The following is a 17,961-nucleotide window of genomic DNA, read 5'->3' as shown; positions in this document are numbered from 1 at the left end:
AGTCTCTTAAATGGGTTTTTAGAGCCAGGAGAAAAGTACCACCTCTTCTTGCACCGCCTTTCCCTGGGGCTGCTCTGTGGCTTTCTGTCCGTGGTGGGATTCCCCAGGAGTCCCTTCTGCACCGTCCCATCGCTCGATGCCTTTCCCCAACCCTGGCCCTGGGATGGGGACTCCGATTCCCTGGGTTCGAATCCCACCACGTGTACCAGCAGCGTGACGTTTGGCAACTTGGTCTGTTTAAGCCGTAGTTTGAACGTCTGTAAAGTTGGAACAAGGATGCCTCAGAGTGTTGGGAGGGCGGGGAGTTAAAGTGAGAATCCACGTAGAGCACGCGGCAAACGATACACCACAGAGGAGGCCAGCGGAGAACGAGAGCGCGGTCGGTGGCGGCGCTGACCCCGGCGCCCCCGCCTCCCGCCCCGTAGGCTGCCGGCTTTCGTTAGCCTGCAGGAGGCGCTGCTGGAGAACGTGATCCAGAACATCCTGGTGGAGGCGAGCCGCGGGGAGGTGGTGCTCACTTCGCGGCCACGCGTCATCGCCCTGCCGCCGCTCAGCGTTCCCAGGTTGGGGGGCCCGGGCCAGCGGCCGCTGGAGGGGTGCGAGGGGCTGCATGGGCGGGCAGGCTCGGCGGGAAGCCTCTCCCCGACCCCACTACCTGGGGCTTTCTGTCATCCAGGATTCTGACTCCCGACTCGCTGCCGGCGGCGTCCCCGGGGCCGCAGCAAGCGCAGATGCCCGGCTCGATTGAGCCGCCTCCCACCAACTGTTTGCAGACGCCAGCGCCCACCCTCTCCGACTTGCAGCTCTAGGTTCCTCCCGCCCCCCTCTCCATCACCCCCCAGTAAAGCATCTAGCTTTTTTTCTATATCTGCCTTGACTTTATTTCCCCGACGCGACAAGAACTCGCGCGCGCGGTCTGAGAGGGACAGATGGTGCAAGCGGCCAAGGTGGACCGCCTCGACTCATTGGAGACTTAGGGGCTGGGAGGTTGCGCTTCTCCACTCCACTCGGCAGCTGGGCAAGAGTTCTTGCTGCTCGCTGCCAGGCGCTGGACCTGGTCTGGCCAGTGGAGGGCGCTTCGGGAGGGGCCTGGCTGGCCTTTGCCCCAGCAGAGACGGGTGGACAGGAGCCGAGCGCCAGGCCTGGTCTGCGCAGCAGGTGGCCGCGGAGCAAGGTCGCCACCCCTACCCTTTCCCCGCCGCGCTTGCTCTGAGGCTCGGCCCTTCCACCTCTAGCTTTTTCTCAGCATCTGCCGGGCTCCCGGGACTCTGCTGAGGTTGGGAAGGAAGGGAAATCGAGGCACTTCGCGGAGGGCCAAGAACTAGACGCTGGGGTGCGGGTGGAGATCATCGCTAGACAGCGGGCCACAGACCCTACTAAACGACTCGCATCGTGAATCTGAATCCCCAGACCAGGGGATGTCCCACTTTCCCTAGGATACCCACCTCCGGTTCCCCCTAACCTCCGCCTGGCAGCCTCTGTCCTCGGCTCCTCCCCCCCTCTCCCCGAGGCAGGTGGGTGGAAAAGTGACATCTGGTGTTGTTCCAGAGGCGCCCAGGTCCCCGACACCCCCCCTCCACCGCCACCGCCAAGGCCTCGGAGGAGCTCCGGCCCCAAAGCCTAGGCGGGGGCGGGGAGAGGGGCGCTCCGCCTCCTCTGAGTCAATATTTGCCCCGAGCAAACGGGCGCCCGGACAGGTGTGAGTGTGTGTGTGCGTGTGTGTGTGTGTGTGTCTAGGGGCGGGGACTGAGTAGGCCGTATAAAGCGCGCTGAGCCGGGGCTCCGGCACAAGCTCCGGGGCGTGCGCTGGGGACCAAGCCAGGCAGGGCCCGGCCGGGTAGAGGGTTGCCAGGAAGGGAGGGGCGGGCCAGGTGCGCACCTGTAGTGGCCACTGCGGCCGCCGACGTGTCAGCCGCAGACGCGCGCAGGTGAGGGCGGCAGCTAGCGGAGTGCTGTGCCGCACTGCGCTCGCCGAAGACCAGGACCAGGAGACCACCGAGGGCCACAGCCTGGCCCCGGGCCCTCCGCTCCCGCCCCGCGACGAGCCCCTCGCACAAACCGGACCTGAGCGTTTTGTTCGTTCGGCTCGCGTGAGGCAGGGGCGGCCTCTCAGCACCCGCCCGGGGGCCCGGCCCGATCGCCACGCAAGCACCTGTCGCCGCTGCCGCCGCCATAAGGGTCGGAGAGGCTGTGCGCCGCTCCCCGGGGAGATCCGGCTCCCATCCGGCCCCGCCCGCCCTGCCTGGTCCTGCCCGCAACTCCTGGGCTGCCCGGCTCGATTCCGGATAATACGGGCCGGCCGAGCAGGCTCCACCGGGTGGCATGGGGGGCTGTGGGCCTGGTCAGGAGTCCTTCCGGAGGTGAAAACCCTGCTTCTAGTCCGGCTCTGTCCCAGCGACTTCTGTGGCCTTGGGCAAGTCATTTCATGGCCTCTCCTCGGGCTTTCCTCCAACCCCCATCCCCCATTTGCGCAATGAGGGGGGTTGGTCTGGCCTCCCGCATGGGGCCCACCAGTCCCCATATCCTAGTTTCTGGGCTTTTAGCAATACTTTTGAGGCCCCTGACTTGTGAAGTTTGAGGCTCTCAAGGGGTTGGAACAACAGCTATGAGGTGTGGAAAATCTGGGTGGGGGGAGCTAGAATCACAATGGATCAAGTCCAGCTCCTCCACATATCTTTGGCTGACATCCTGAGGGTTCACTCCCTGCCATCTCCTTGACCCATCCTTCAGTCTTCCCATGTTCAAGACAGACAGACTGATAGAAAAGGACAAACATGGGGTCCGGTAGCCCTTGCCTGATGGGGTTCCCAGGCACTGCAGCTCACTGCCTTTCCCAGACTTCATAATCCCAGGGCCTCTTGTTTCAGTCAGCTGGAGGTGGGGTAGGTCTGAGTGGCCCTCAGATTAGGTGGGAGTCCATGGGTCATTAGCCACAACCCAAACCTAGGACAGACCACCCCCCTTCTCAGTGACTCAAAGTGTTAAGATCTGACATGGGGGAGGAGGATGAAGATTGCCCTAGACCCCTGGCCTCCTGCTTGGAGAGCCTAGAACTGAGGCCTGGGGTCAGTCTGAGCTCCCGGTTGAGTCTCTGCCCTGTGATTCCAGGTGTACCCCATTCCACCTCCCAAAACTGATGGTGATGCTGAGCCAGCCCCAGAGGGAAGGGCCAGTTGTAGGTCAGGGGTGGAAGGAGGGCTCCTTGGACAGCAGTAAGGAGCCCAGTTTCCCCTAAGGGTGAGGAAGCATTATGGGGAGGGACTGTACCCCACACACCCAGGCCGAGGCAGTCCCCAGGGAGATGGGAATGAGGGTCAGGAGTCGCTGTTCCCTTCTGACTCCAATTTGGATGTTCCTGGGGGTGCTGGCTTTCCCCCTCCACTTTCCCCCCACTTCACTGCCACCCCTCACCCAACTACCCGCAGGCTCCACAGGATCTGCTGAGTCCTTGGCACAGAGAAAGGGAGGGGGAGGGGATGAGATGGCTCTGACAGATCCCAGGCAGGTCTGGGGAGAGGGCGGACCGCAGGCTGGATCTACGTGCAGCAGCCTGGGGCATGAGGGTGAGGGCAAGTCCACGGGCCCCAGGCTGGGTGTGCGCAGCCCCTATCCTGGCCTCCCTGACCAGGCTTCTGTCCTGGGCCCAGCCTGGCACTGACTGATTTGCCTGGCCCTGGTGCTGGCACATCTTCCCTGTGTCTTTGAGGGCTTCCTCTCCCCTCCCCCAATCATGGAAGGTGGCTAGAGCACTCCCCTTCTGGCTAGGATTCCAGATTCTGGGGCTGCACAACAAAGAGGTCTCCCCTTGGAATGACCACCCCCCAACACACATGCACGCGCACACACACACAAACACACACACACAGAGCAGTCCTGGGGGCGGGGGTGAGAAGAATGAGGCCACCAGTGGGCTGGGGTCTGCCCTTGTGACAGAGAGCCACTGCCTCTTCCCCCGCTGGCGGGGGCGGCAATTTCCCCAGACCTCCACCTCCCCCATCCCTTAGACCCGCATTTCCTGGACCTGGCTGGGGATCTGGCCTCTCCTCCAGGTCCATCCTCCCCTGCCTGGCCAGGGGCGGAGTCTCCAGGCGCCAGGCAGCCCTGCAGGTGCAGGGCTTGGGGAGGGGGGTGTTCAGCAGCTGGTGTTCGAGGCGGCCCCCACCCCCTCCCCCTTCCTGCTCAAAGCCGGAGCCTGCTTCCTGTCATCCCTGTCAGCACCCTGAGCGGGGGAGGGGACAGGTAATGGAGGAAGCGGAAAAAGGGAAAGAGCAGTTGGAGTGTGGCTGGCCATAGGGGGACCAGCAAACTGCCCATGAGAAATGGAGAGGGGAGAAGGATGAGCAAGAGGGTGGAGAATCCAAGCAGAAGCACAGAGGGACAGACAGAGGGTGCAGCCCAGAGGGTGTGGAAGATTTCAGGGTCCAGACAGGCTGCAGACACCGCCCCCCCAACCCCAGATTGTGAAAGTGAGAGCTAGAGAGAGACCAGAGATACACAGAGGCAATGTGAGATAACAAGGGATGTACACTCCAGAGAGATGGGATTTGAAGACGTTGGGTCAGAGGTCAGGGTAACCAGGGATGGAAGAGACAGTGTGGGCGGGGGAAGGGGGAGGCTATGTGAAAACAGCCTCCATCCCACCCCACGTCGGGATGGGGAAATTACCCACAACAAAGGAGAAAGAGGTGGCTTCTATGTGACCTGCAAACGTGAGCCAGGGCTGGAAGTAGAGGTGATACCCCTAACTTGGGAGACCCATCTCTCCCCATTAAAGGGCAGAAGGTGAAGAGGGACAAAGCTCAGGCCACGTGAGTAGTGAGGGGCATGGATCTGACTCCATCTCTCCCGCTTTCTCTCTTGGCCACAGCTGGACAGACAGCTGTGGCAGCTGCCCTGGCCCCACTACCCACCTGCTGATTCTGGCCCAGCCGTGGAACTTCTGGGTGTGGAGGCTGCCCAGGGTCTATGTAAGAGTGTGGAGACCTGGGAGTGGAGGCACTGGGGGGCAGGAGGGTTTGCACACAGGCACTAATCCCCAATCCAGCCAAGGCAGAAGCAGAGCCTCACTGACCTTCTCGGAGATTAGTCCCCATGACGACAGTGGCAACTCACCCCCTCATTCGGGCTAGGCCAGGTGTGTGTGAGAAAAGTGGCAAGTGGGGAGTGGGGGTGCAAGCAGAGGCTCGGTGGGGAGGGAAGGGAGCCTTCCCGAGGCATCACAGGATCACAGGAGTCAGGGCTGGGAGGCCCTTCCAGGATCAGCAGTTAGCTTAGTTTTCAGGTACAAAACTGTGGCCCCAAGATGGGGAATGACCTGCCCAAGGCCACATATGGACCCAGGAAAAGCACCGGGACCAGAAGTCAGGTCTCTGGTTCCACCCAGACAGCAGAGATTTGAACAAAAACAAAGGAAATTGGGATACTCCCCGACCCTCCCCAACTGAGCTCATCAGTAGAGCGGCTCTAATGAAGTGAAGCAGGAAGGCTCCCCATCCTGAATGCTAGGCTGGCTTCTCGGGACAGGGGATGCCGCTATGCCTGCTACCCGACTCCTCCCTACAACCCAGCCCAGCCCCAGGGGGATAGGAAGAACAAGGCAGCAAAGCCAGTTATAACCACAACAGTAACAGTGAACATTTATTTGATGCCTACTGCAGGCTAGTTCTGGGTTTTACATGCATTTAAATCTTTACAACAGTTTTAGAGACTATCATTCCCGTTTTTCAGGGGGAAAATCTGAGTAGTAGAGTACAAGTTCATCCAATTTATAAGCAGTGGAGCTTGGATTTTAACCCAGGCAGCAGTGTGACTCCAGAGCCCACACTCTTAACCCTTCAGTGTCTGTATGATCTTGAGTGGGTGACTGAGATGATCTTCTCTAGGCAACCGTGGAGTGGGCTGTGTGCATATGAAAGTACACAAGGCACCCACCACAGTGCCTGGCACATAGTACATTTTATTAAATATTTAAGGAATAAGTGAGTGAACAAATGTCTGCCCATAAATGAGTTTGACCACTGAGGTGTCTACTGAATCCTAGAAGGAGACTGTTCACATGTGATGCATGTGGGTTCCGTCCATGTGAACGTGTGCACGTGTGTGCCCTCTCCCTGCCGCCCTGTGCAAGCCCTGTGGCTTTGTGCCTGGGTGAGTGGGTGGTGGTGAAAGCTGCCTCCCATCTCCCTGGATGGGGGCCAGTTCTCCATCCCCACTGAGGGGCAGAGAAGAGGGGCTCTGTTGATAGAGGGACAGGACAATGAGTCTGTGTGGGTGGGGCTCTCACCCCGTCAGGACCCACCTCTTTCAGGCCCAGCTGTCGGACCCAGCCTGAGCTGAGCTAGTCTCTCACCCGCGTTATCTCTGTCTCCCAGGAGACCAGACCTCACAGCCCCAGGGAAGGTGCTCACTGCTGTTCCTGGCTCCGGAGCTGGGGTGGGGGTGGGGAGTGGAGGAGCAGGGCTGCAAAGGAGGGGCTGGTGATGGTACAGGGTGGGGGAAGGCACCACATTCACAGAATTTGCATCTTCAGTCACCAAAGCCCTGGCTGATTTCCCAGTGAAATGAGGGAAAGGGGTGGGAGCAGGCCGACTTGAGGAGAGGACTTTGGCCACTGGGACCCTCTAAGCTGTCCATCAGTACTGTGAAGTCGGGCTGTTCGAGGGATGGGGTCCTATATGAGGGAGACGTCACTTCTCTGGGGATTCTACCTGGGATGGAGACCTGGATGAGAGTCCAGGATTGGGTTTAAGGGTTTCTTTGTCAGATCTACATTTCCCCATATGGGATGGAGATCTGAGTGGGATACAGGGCCTCACTGAGAACACAGGACTGAGTCTGAGGGCTTCTCTGTGGGATCTTAGTGTGCCTTATGGGATGGGTGCTTTGGCAGAATCATGGGGGGTGGGTCCTGAGGATTCTTAAGTGGGACCAAAGGTCCCTATATGAGATGAAGGACTGGACAGGGTGGGGGTGGGGAGTTCTCTTCGGGTAATGAGATACCCTACAAGATCTTGAGTGAGGTCTCTTGGATGTGTAGACCTGGGGACACTTGTTTTTTTTATCTAACTCCTCCCCCTTCCCCATGCCCAGAGGCTGAGGCTGTGGATGTGGAGGAGGTAGGGGTGAGGGTGCTGAGAGGGCAAACAAAGCCACCTGTGCATCCATCCTTCAGGAAGCTCTGAGCACAACTGATCTGGGAAAACAAACAGGACCAGCTGCTGGGGAATGGAAGGGGGGCTGGAGGTGGACCAGCCTGGTAGAGAAAGGAGGCCAGAAGGGGGTCCATAGTACAGAAAAGGGGCAGGGATCCCAGAGCCCCATTCTAGCACACCAGTAAGGGCTGCCTGACAGCCCCTTCCCCTCAGTGGCTCATTCTTCCCTTTCTTGATGATTATGAGGCCCAGAGCCAGGGAGGGGTCTGGAAGGATGTGGGGAGCCTGAGAGAGTCTAGAGATCTGGGCAACTGGCTATTGGCAGTGTCGGTGGGTGTGCCCATTTCTGAGAGAGCTGGAGAAGACAGGTAGGACTGAAAGCCATGGACTATCCTGTGCTGGCAGTGGGACCTACACACCATTTTCCCGATGAGGGAACTGAGTCAGAGGAGGGGAGAAGCTAGTTAGTGCCACACAGCTACTTAGTGCAGAGCCAAGATCAGAATATAGGACTAGGAGAGGAGCGATGGCTGTTCTAATTCACACACACACACACACACACACACACACACACACACACACACACACACACTCCTGTGGAATACGGTGGTTCCACCAACACGGAAACTGCCCTCCCAGCCCCAGCTCCCGAAAATACAGCGTCCACCCTCTGACAGCCACCCCCACACCCTCGGGACTAGACTCGGCTCCCGCGTCACTAACCAGCGCAGACGCACAGCCTGACGCATTCGCCACCGGTGCCCCTCCCGACCTCAGCCTCAGATCAACTCCCCTTTCCTTTCCCCGCCCCCCGTCCCCACCTCTCCGGCGTTCTACCCAGAGCGGCCCGCGCGCCCCCCCTGGTGGCCGTATACAGAATTGCTGGATAGAGATGGGGGAGGAAGAGAGAAGGAAGGGAAGAGATTCGGTTCCTCACTTCTCACCGCTGCGATAGCCCTAACTTGTGAAACCGAGACAAACTGCCGGGTCACGAACAGCCCAGGACTGTTTCTTGCCTCCCTCGATAGCTTGAATTTCCCCTTTTTGGGTTTGGGGAAAATTATACCCTATTTGTCCAAACCGCCTCTAGCATAGGGAGTCGGGACTGCGCATGGTTCTGACCACATCAGCAGTCAAACCTGGTTGTGGCTGTCCCTGCTCTGACTTAAAACCTCCAAACTGGGCTTTACTCTCTATGTTATAGGGCCTTGTACTTTTGGCATTCACCTTCACACACGTTGTGATCCTTGACAGCAATTACTCACCAGTGAAAAGAGAGACTCAAGGGAGACTCCAAATTCCCCCAGTGCCTGTTCAGGGGTGGGGAGGTCGGTGGGATGTGCAAACCGTCACTCCCCACTCTCACTGGAGAATTTCCTCTACATCCCTTCCTCCATGGACATCTGGCCCAACCTGACCACCCTGTTCACTCATTCATTCCAGAAGTTTTATTGAGCACCTACTATGTGTCCAGTACTGTGCTAGGTTGGAGGATAACAACTGAAAATGAGACTGACACAGCCCCTGCCCCTTTAAATGGAGCTTACAGTCTAGTACAAAAGGAAACACTCAGTACAGCCATACACAAAAGATGAAAAAGACAACTTTACAGAGTAATAAACGCTATAAAGAAAATAGGGTGATGTGATGGACAGTAAATGCCAGGAACAGCATCACCCAGGTGGTAAAAGAGGAGCCAGCATGCCAAGATCTTGTGACTAAGACGCTCCAGGTAACAGGAGCAACAAATGCAAAGGCTCTGAGGCTGGAGTGAGCTTGGCAGTTGGGAGAAAGCATAGAAGCCAGCATAACTAGACTTCCGGATTTGGGGCAGCTGCATCTGGCCTGTGAGCCCTTTTAGTCACAGGAGGTTGGGTGGCAAGAGCACTGGCTTTGGAGTCAAAAGGTCTAAATTCTAATCTTGCTCTGACACTAGCTAGCCATGTGGATTTGGAAAAGGCCCTGTACCTCCCAAGCCTCAATTTCCACATCTGTTCACCAAAACCTACCACTTTGGACTGTTGAGTTTATAAGAGAAGCACTTGGCTCATGGGAACAACAAAATATTAGTTTCCTTCTTACTCACCCCTCCGCTTCTGCTGGAATACCCCCTCCATTAAGGAACACTCACAATTTTGCCAGAAGCCTTTGTGTCTCCTTGACAGCCATGATGGTTAGGAAATTCTGTTGCACGTTGTGAGGAAATTTCCTCCCTAGAACTTCCCTGGGCCCCCAAGCCTTTCCCCCTAAATTTCTCCCTCCCCACACCCTACCTTCCCCCCTCCCCCCACCGTACAAGGCAGTGGGATTGGGGGTAAGAGCCTAAGACCTACAGTCAAAACAGAAACCCAGGTTCACACCTCAGCTGGGCCGCTTCTCAGCTGTGACACCTCCCCGACTGCGTTCCGGTACCCTTCTGGGCCGCAGGATCATCTGTGAAATGCAAGGCAATAACACCGCCTGCCTCAACTGGTCGGTGCTACAATTAGCTGAGATCACGCACGTAAAAGCTCTGAGTAGAGGGTCTGGCCCGAACTAGGCGCTCAATAATCAGCTGCTAGATCTCAGGCTGACGTCGTGGCCGGAGGCCCCAAAACTGGGAACTTTGTCTGGTGGCTGGGAGCGCCACGGTTCCGGCCGCGCTGAAGTTGAGATGTTCTTCCTACTTGCAGTAGCGAGCCACTCCCTGAACGCTTTGCAAATCCGTGCCTTCCCTAGGGAGGTTTACGTTTCCTGCACTCAGCGCCGCCTTGCGGCGAGTCCTGGTCATCGCCTCTTCTCAGCACCTCTGCGCAAGAAAACTTCGGGAGCTCAGCACCAGGTCTGGGGACTCGATCTTGGCAAGAAACGGGCCGCGATGGCCCACCGTCCAGGGAAAAGAGGGCTGAGGGTCGTGAGGAAAGTCTCTTATGGGGAACCTTGTCTACTTCCTCCCTAGCGTCGCCCCAAAGAGAGGCCTCGACCTCTAAAGAAAAGGAGTTTAGACGCTGGGAAGAACTTCCGCATCTCGAGCCAGGAAAGCGCGGTTTTAGCGGGGTGGCCACCGGGTGGCCTGGTACCTCTATCCCTGAAGGTCTCGGCCTGGCTCAGGCCCCCCAAAAAGAAAAAGCGGAGTCAGCCTCGGCTGTGGCGAGCGCCGGACATGTGTCTCAGCACTTTCTATTGTAATCCCCGAGGGCTGGGGCCAGGTCAGCGGTTGCGGGAAAGGCCGCGGCTCCCCCGGGGACACCAGAGCTGACCGCAGCTTGCCCGCTGACTCAGCTCCCCCCCACCCCAGCGGGAGAGGGTGCGGAGAGGGGGCGAGGCCTGGTATAAAGCCCCGCACGCCCAGCTCGCGCGCAGCCTCTCCGCTTCCGTCAGTACCGCGCTCACCCACCCGGTGAATACTCGGTGCTGGGGCGGGGTCTCTTCGGCCGGGGAAGGGCGAGACGGGGAAAAGCCGCTAGCAGCCAGGGTCCAGCCCGCGGTCCTTCACCTCCCATCGGGGTTGGGCGGGCCTGGGCGGGGAGTAGGCTCTCGAGACGCTGAGCGCTTGGTCCCGTCCCTGTCTGCAGCGGCATGAGCAGCGCCCCCGCGCAGGGCCCAGCGCCCGCCAGCCTCACGCTTTGGGATGAGGAGGACTTCCAGGGCCGCCGCTGCCGGCTGCTGAGTGACTGCGCCAACATCGGCGAGCGCGTAGGCCTGCGCCGGGTGCGCTCGGTCAAGGTGGAAAATGGCGCGTGAGTGATGCCCCGGCGCGGCTGGGCTGGGTTGCGGGGCGCCAGGCTCCCCTGGCGCAAGCTCCGAGACTGGGTCCTCGGCTCCCAGTCCTCCATTCCCCAGACTGTATGTAAGCCCTGCCTGAGAGAGACCCAGCGACATGGAACATACCTAGGCTTCCTCAGAACTCCCCACCTGCCCCAAAACAAATCATGAGAAAGACTGTATCCTCGTGTGAGCTAAAGGGATAAAGGCGAGAAGCGACCCTTTGCGGGACTCCGTGGGGCCAGCCTGAACCCTGAAGGGGTTCCCAGTGTAATTCTGTCCCTTCCAAAATTAGATGGCTCTAAGCTTCGTTTAGCAAAAGAAGCCAAATCCCTTCCGCTCGCCCCACCCTGGTCTCCTAGAGACTGGGACCCTCAAGAAAGCTGAGGCCCCTGAGCTATTGCAGTCTGTTGCTATCACAGGTTGCTACCGCAGGTTAGGGGGGTTCCTGCACCTACCTTTGCAGGGGCCAAAATCCTTGCGGTAGGAGTGCTTGGTCGGGTGATCTTCGTAGACTGGAAAATTCCTTCCAGCCTGGGGGCCCTGAGCTGGAAGCCTGGACCCCTCAAACCCCAGGTAGCAGCCGGCTTAGGGTCTTTAGCCTCTAGAGGGGCTGGGTTGCCTTGTGATGGGTGTGTTAGGGGAAAGGCCTTGGGTGGAGACAAAGATCGGTTTTGTAGCAAGCAAGGGGGAGGGGGAGGAATGAATGAGGCTGGGGCAGATGCCTCGAAGCTTCCATTATCTTTCCCCAGTTGGGTGGCCTTCGAGTACCCCGACTTCCAGGGACAGCAGTTCATTCTGGAGAAGGGTGACTATCCTCGCTGGAGTGCCTGGAGCGGCAGTGGCGGCCACCACAGCGACCAGCTGCTGTCCTTCCGGCCAGTGCTCTGCGCAGTGAGCACAGCCCTCCCCCTCCTCCTCTGCATCCCAGCTCCTAGCTCCAGGCCCTGGCCCCACCACGGCACCTGGAAAGACCATCCACTCACTGTATGGGGGGTGTAAACACAACTCCTAGATGGGTGGGAGTGGCATTACTTCCCAGAACCAGAGAGGTCTCAGAAATTTTGGAACGTGGGCCTAAGCCAGGCATCGGAAATCAGCACCACGGACAGCCCCGAGACCGTGCCAGTCTTGAGCCCAGTTCCTCACACCCAGTCGTCCACACGTCCGCACGTGTCAGCGAGCGCTTCTGTTGTCACACAGCACTGTGAGGTGGGGTGACTGCTCTTAACCTCATACATAAGTGTGGAAATGGGGCTCAGAGGGCAAAGTGATTTGACCCTGGTCACAAAGGTTAACATGAGAATAGAACTCAATCAGGGATCAAGGCTGAGGAGGGGTTAGTCTCTGTGTGTATGTTTGGGGGGCAAGGGTTGGAAATGAATCAAATACACTGGAGAGGAGGATCTCAATTCCCATTTCTGCTGATTTATCTACCCTACTGGTGAGGCCTGGGGCTGTGTGGTGGAAGACAGAAAGCTGCCTCAGCCCAGTTTCTCCATCCCAGGAGGCCAAGGAGCCCTGCAGGGGGAAGGCCCTGGGGCAATGGGAGCCCAGACTCAACAAACACTGATGCCCCGGCCTGTACGTTCTGACTTTGCTCTCCACCCTTCTCTGGGTCCTACCCTGTGAGAAGCTATGCCCAGGGTGCTGGGCAGGGGATTGATAGTCAATGCTTCCTTAGGGAAGCTGTCTTGTTTAGTGGACCAGATTTCTCTCAGGACCTCTGATTTTCCTCCTGCAAAACATGTCCATGTCAAAAGATGCTCTCTATCCCTGACCTGGAAGTGTCTCTGGGAACAACCCCCTCAGTCTCACCACCTCAATCCAAAGCCATAGAAGGGACCAGGCTGGGGACCTCTGAGCATCCCAGCTTCCCAGACTGATATGGAGCTGATGGAGTGAACTCTGGGGTGTGTTTATGGACCCTGTGTCTTTACAGCTTATGCTGGGCAGAGTGTTGGGGCAGTCGGGCTGAGAATGTATCCTCTTTGGAGGGCCTGACCTGTCCACCCCTACCTTCTTGTGCCTCAGAACCACAGCGACAGCCGTGTGACACTGTTTGAGGGGGAAAACTTCCAGGGCTGCAAGTTTGAACTCAATGATGACTACCCATCCCTGCCTTCCATGGGCTGGGCCAGCAAGGACGTGGGTTCCCTCAAAGTCAGCTCTGGAGCGTGAGTCCTGGGGCTGGAACAGGGAAGAAGAGCAGGGAGGCAGTGGGGACCAGGGAGGAGGGTGGGGAAAAGTGATGGGGTGCTAAGAGACACAGTAAAGAGAGACATTGGGGGCTAGGGGACAGGGGGAGTGAGGTCATGGGAGACTGAGAAGCAAGGGGAAGTGAGATGGTGGAGACAGACTGGGAGGGATGGGGCAGGTAATAGGAGAATGAGTCAGGGAGGTAACATGGGGTAGAGGAAGGGATTGAAAACATGGGTGAGGGGGCAATGGAGGGTGGGAATAGGAGACAAGATGAAGAAGGTGTTAGGAACACCTGGAGCAGTGGACAGCGCAGGGAGAGATCCATGTAGGGAAAACCGAAGCCATGGTTTTGGAGCTGGGGTTTGGGAGCTGAGAAAGGAGGACCAGCTATGGAGGACATCGGTGGGGGTGGGGGCAGAGCCTACTTACCACCCCTGTGCCTTCACTGGCCTAGGTGGGTGGCCTACCAGTACCCAGGCTACCGGGGCTACCAGTATGTACTGGAGCAGGACCGCCACAGCGGGGAGTTCCGTAACTACAGTGAATTCGGCACGCAGGCCCACACCGGGCAGCTGCAGTCCATTCGGAGAGTCCAGCACTAAGCTCCACAGCCCCGGCGCCTCCCCTGAGGACCCTCAATAAAGTCTCCTGAACCTGCCTGCCCCTCTTGCCTCCTTTTTGGTGTCTTGCTTTGCAATCTCCATCCTTATCCTTCTGAGGGTCCTTCTCTGCCAACCCTCCCCTCCCCTCCGGCTCCAGGACCCTTGACTATGGAGCATACACTGGCTTAGGATGTATGTGGCTGATGGGTCTGAGATGAAAATGCTGGTAAGAATCCTGGGGATCCTGTTAAATGCAACCAGCCCCACACCTCTCCTTGGTAAAGGCCTATCAGCTTGGACCAGGGGTACCGCTAGCCCAGATAGTTCCTTTGCCATCCTCTTGTTTGGGCGCACATAGCTCCACGGCAGGGCTCATAGCTGAATTTCAACCTTCACACACCCCCTGGGCCAGGCACCATCATTCGGGGCAGGACCTCCTTAACTCTGTGCAGGAGCCCTGCTGGGTTCCTCTCTAACCCCCACCCCTACCTTTTCCAGCCTTTATCTTCACCCTGGCTCCCTATCCAGCCTAAGGGAAGCTAGCACCCATTTCCCAGCTTTGTAGAATCTCCGCCTTATAGAGGAGCAAGGGTGTGAGAGGGGTAATTGCTGGGAGGTCCCACTGCCTCCTAGGGGAGATGTCCTCTCTCTGAGCCAAGCCCTAGACCCTTTGAATAACAATCCCTCGTGGTATTGAGCTCCAGCATTTATTGTACAAAGCATTTGCATACCTTGCCTCTCAGCTGTCTCAAACAACTCCCTCTTCATTCTTCCTCTTCCTCCCCATTCTTCAGAGGACTAGTGAGCTGGAGAGGCCACCCCTGAGCCACTGACCACAGTGAGCCTGGGTTCTGGGGCAGGTGGTAGAAGCCCACAGCCATGGTGGGGTTGAGTGAGGCAGCAGCCATCAGAGTCCGTGGCACCAATGTGGCTTCTTTCCAGCTCCCTCTTTGGCTCAGTTTATGATAATCTCACCCACATAGGCAGCGCCTTCAAGGCCCTTGGGAGGCCCTTCATCTTGTCCCTCAGGGATGCTTGAGTTTTCAAGCCCCTGGTGGACCTATCCATGGGGAGGGGTGGCCCAGATCATTGCCCCAGCCCAGGGGAGACAAAGCGGTGTTGGAGAAAAGTCAGATTTGGACCTGGGCATTTCCCAGGGGCCCAGCTGTGCACAGTCAGGCATCTGCTCCCTTGGGAAGAGTCCTGGACCAGAAGTCAGAACACCTGGGACCCATTCACATAGCATCCCCCAGCCTCAATTCCCTCACCTGTAAACTGGGGCTATTGAGTCCTGCCTTGTCTCTGTCACAGGGTGGTTGTGAGGATTCAAGGAGAACTCCCTGAAAATGCTTGTGGTTCAGAAAAGCACTAGGGCAGTTACCATTGGACCTCCCTTCCCTGACTCTCCCCATGGATCTCAGGGTTGGGTCAGGGGACCAAGGACAGAGTTCTAGGTGGGGTATGAATTCTGCTTTATACCTAGATGGGTCCTAAAGTCCATCGCCCCTGTCACATTTGATCCTCCTAATAGCTTCCATTCTTCATCCATTTCACCAATGAAGAAACTGGAGGTCCTCTGAGAAGGAGAAGGCTTGATGAGGCCATCCACTTAATTGGTGACAAAGCCAGGACCTGAACACAGGGCTCCAGACCCCAAATCCAAGCTGTTAACTGGAGGCTGACCTGAGCTGTGGCCAAAAGCCTCAGGCCTCAGCAGAGCCCCAAATCTTTGTGGGCTCCAGAGGAGCCTGGGGTTCCTGCGTGGTCACAGGCTCCTAACTGTCCCCTTGGGGGCATGGTAATAGTAACAACAGCTAAATATATGCAGCTTTGTCTGAGCACTCAGCATGTGTTATATAAGCCTAATAATTCTGTATGGTTGGTACTATAATCCCCATTTTACAGATGAAGAGACTAAGGTACAGAGGTTATGTATCTTCCCCAAAAGCCACGCAACTAGGAAACAGGGGATCTGGAGTTGAACCCAGACCCAGACAAACTGGCCTCAGAGCCCAGCAGCCCATCTCCACACTGCCTGTATTGGGGGCAGGCAGTGGGCAAAGGGAGATCTGGTATCTACCATCAGCTGAGCTGCCCTCCCTCCAGGAAGGTCCATGGTTACTAGGACCACCCAGCAAGATGCCTTCAGGAACTGGCAGTGTGACCCTGACCAGGGCACGCCCTGTCTCTAGGTATCAGTGTCCTCACCTGTACAGTGAAGGAGTTGGGGGAGCTAATATTTGTTGCAGCCTTTGCCAGCATGGATCTTCTAGGTTTTCTTAGACCCACGGGTCCAGCTCTGATCCCCACATCAGCAAATAAGGAGGGGGTGCGCAGAGGCCAGGCTGGGCCTGAGTGTTTTCACCTTCCTACCCTCCTTCTATTCTGGGCAGGCTGATGGTCTGCAGAACATGGTGGGGATCACACCCAGCCAGGTGGGAGGAGGATGGCAGGGAAGCTGCCTGGACTTGCTCATTGGCTGCACTCAGCCAAAGGCCAAAGGGGACGGAGGAGGTTATCTCCTTTCCAGTGGTGCAGCCAAGATCCAGGTGAGGTAGTGGTATGCCCCTCACTCCCTCACAAACTCTTCCCAGAGCCCACCTACCCCTCAGTCCCTGAGTCCTCAGTGAGGCGGGGGTGGGGGCAGAGCCTGAGCTGTTGAACCTTCATCAGCTCGGAGCTGGGATGTCCGGATAGACGCCCACCCTAAGCGCCTCTCCCTTCTGCCTCAGCCTTCCACTCAGAGCATCAGTGGGTGAAACTTGCTGCCTCCCCACTCTTGCAACTCTGGCCTCCTGTTCCTCATTTTCTGTCTGGGGACGTGACAAGAAAGCATGAAGGAGAGGGTGTGAGACCTCGGCCGGACCCTCAAGACCCTCTGCTCCCTCAAAGCCCTGAGTTTTGTCCCCAGGGAGCATCCCAACCTCTCATCTTTCCCCCACCAGATTCCACCTCCACATCCTGAAACCTCCACGCCTGTCCCTTTAGGATCCTAAGGGGATCCTGAAGAAACTGGAGCTCCTCTGAGAGGGAGATCCCAGTGGCTCAGCTGGGAGCCCCTCCATTTTCCCCTAGACTCACCTCCCACACTCCTCCTTGGTTCCTTCTGATTTTTGTACCCTCCACCAGCAAGGAGGAACACCCCAGGAGTTACAGCAAGTGAAGAATGCAAGAGGCCCCACAGAAACCCCTCCCCCAGCTGGACTTCCCAGCCACCCTCAGTCAGGCAACCCAGGACCAGGAATCCTGCAGAAAACCTGCCCACTTCCATCCAAGTGCCCTGAAGTCCCAGGTCTCCTCACCTCCTGAAGTCAAGCAGTGGGAGAGAAAGGCCTTGAGATTACCAATTCTGACCAGAGTCACCAGGTGCTGCATGACTGCAGGTGGGCTCCTGTCCCAGAGACTCATCTTCAGCCAGCATCCCTCCTTAGTGTGCCCCTCCAGAGCCAGGAAGCCCCACAGGTACCCAGAGACTCCAGGCCACCTGGGAACCACATCAGCTTTGCTAATACCCCTCTTTGCCCCTTTCTTGGAGTGTATTTACTTCCACTCCCCCTGGGTTGGGGACCTTGTACGGTGCACCTGTTTTAACTCCTCTACTCCTACTAGAGCAAGGTGCCAACTGCAGCCTAGTTCTGGGATAATCAGGATGGGAATAGTTGTGAGGGTAGATGGTAAGCTGGGATGACAAGGGATGGGGAAAGATAGAAGAGAAATGGTTGGGGGGGGTGGAAGGGGGATCACGAGCCTACCATTTGCCACAAATTAGTGAGAACAAACGAATGAGAAAAGGAAGGGAAAGAGAGAGATGGGATGGAGAGGTAGAGAGGAGACAGAAGGGGAGATGGGAGCAGGAGGGACTAGATGGAAGAAGAAGGAGAGACCTAGAAAGGGGGAGGAAGGGCAAGCCACTAAAAGTTGTGCGGGAGACGCCCCAGCGCTGGCCCAGAGGCCTGGGAGCCCCGGAAAGGCAGGAAACTGGGGAAAACAAGAGGGAGACAGGGAAGGAGATCGGGTCTCCAGGGAAGAGCAGAGAGTGGGAGAGGAGGAGGAGGGAGGAGTAGCGGGGATGGAGGAAGGGGGGTAGATAAAGGGAGCAACGGCTGCCGACCGGGAGCGCAGCGACAGAAGAGAGGGAGGGAAGCGGAAATTTAAAAGTGAAGATGCAGATAACGCAGCCTGGAGACGGGAACCCGGGTGGGGGTGGGGGTGGGGGAGGGGAGGAGAGTGGAGCGGTGAGGTGGGGGGGAAATGGGTGAGAA

At 57.6% G+C, this 17,961-nt stretch overlaps 2 protein-coding genes across 18 annotated transcripts in view; both read left to right on the top strand.

The window, feature by feature from the left end:
- CFAP65 (cilia and flagella associated protein 65) overlaps positions 1 to 865 on the top strand; it is a 47,769-nt gene extending 46,904 nt beyond the window's left edge. For all 17 annotated transcript variants that reach the window (XM_082466041.1, XM_082466035.1, XM_082466048.1 and 14 more), the window contains 2 exons: positions 426 to 563; positions 677 to 865. In XM_082466041.1, the coding sequence (XP_082322167.1) occupies positions 426 to 563; positions 677 to 809 (271 nt within the window). In that variant the 3' untranslated portion in view covers positions 810 to 865. The remainder of the gene's footprint in view (positions 1 to 425; positions 564 to 676) is intronic.
- A 77-nt stretch (positions 866 to 942) lies between these two features.
- On the top strand, positions 943 to 17,881 carry CRYBA2 (crystallin beta A2). The gene is made up of 5 exons (XM_082466062.1): positions 943 to 1,174; positions 10,706 to 10,870; positions 11,648 to 11,789; positions 12,930 to 13,072; positions 13,552 to 17,881. Exons 2-5 carry the CDS (start codon positions 10,710 to 10,712, stop codon positions 13,697 to 13,699), a joined length of 594 nt encoding a protein of 197 aa, XP_082322188.1. The 5' UTR covers positions 943 to 1,174; positions 10,706 to 10,709; the 3' UTR covers positions 13,700 to 17,881.
- Positions 17,882 to 17,961: the final 80 nt, after the last annotated feature.

This window comes from Balaenoptera physalus, assembly GCF_965194825.1.
Source record: "Balaenoptera physalus genome assembly, chromosome: 6".
Taxonomy (NCBI): domain Eukaryota; kingdom Metazoa; phylum Chordata; class Mammalia; order Artiodactyla; family Balaenopteridae; genus Balaenoptera; species Balaenoptera physalus.
This window is presented reverse-complemented; position numbering and strand designations above follow the sequence as displayed.

Coding starts and splice junctions, on each gene's coding strand:
- CRYBA2 (XM_082466062.1), top strand. CDS start 10,710: ATGAGCAGCGCCCCCGCGCAGGGCCCAGCGCCCGCCAGCCTCACGCTT. Junction 10,871..11,647: donor GTCAAGGTGGAAAATGGCGC/GTGAGTGATGCC, acceptor ATCTTTCCCCAG/TTGGGTGGCCTTCGAGTACC. Junction 13,073..13,551: donor CTCAAAGTCAGCTCTGGAGC/GTGAGTCCTGGG, acceptor TCACTGGCCTAG/GTGGGTGGCCTACCAGTACC.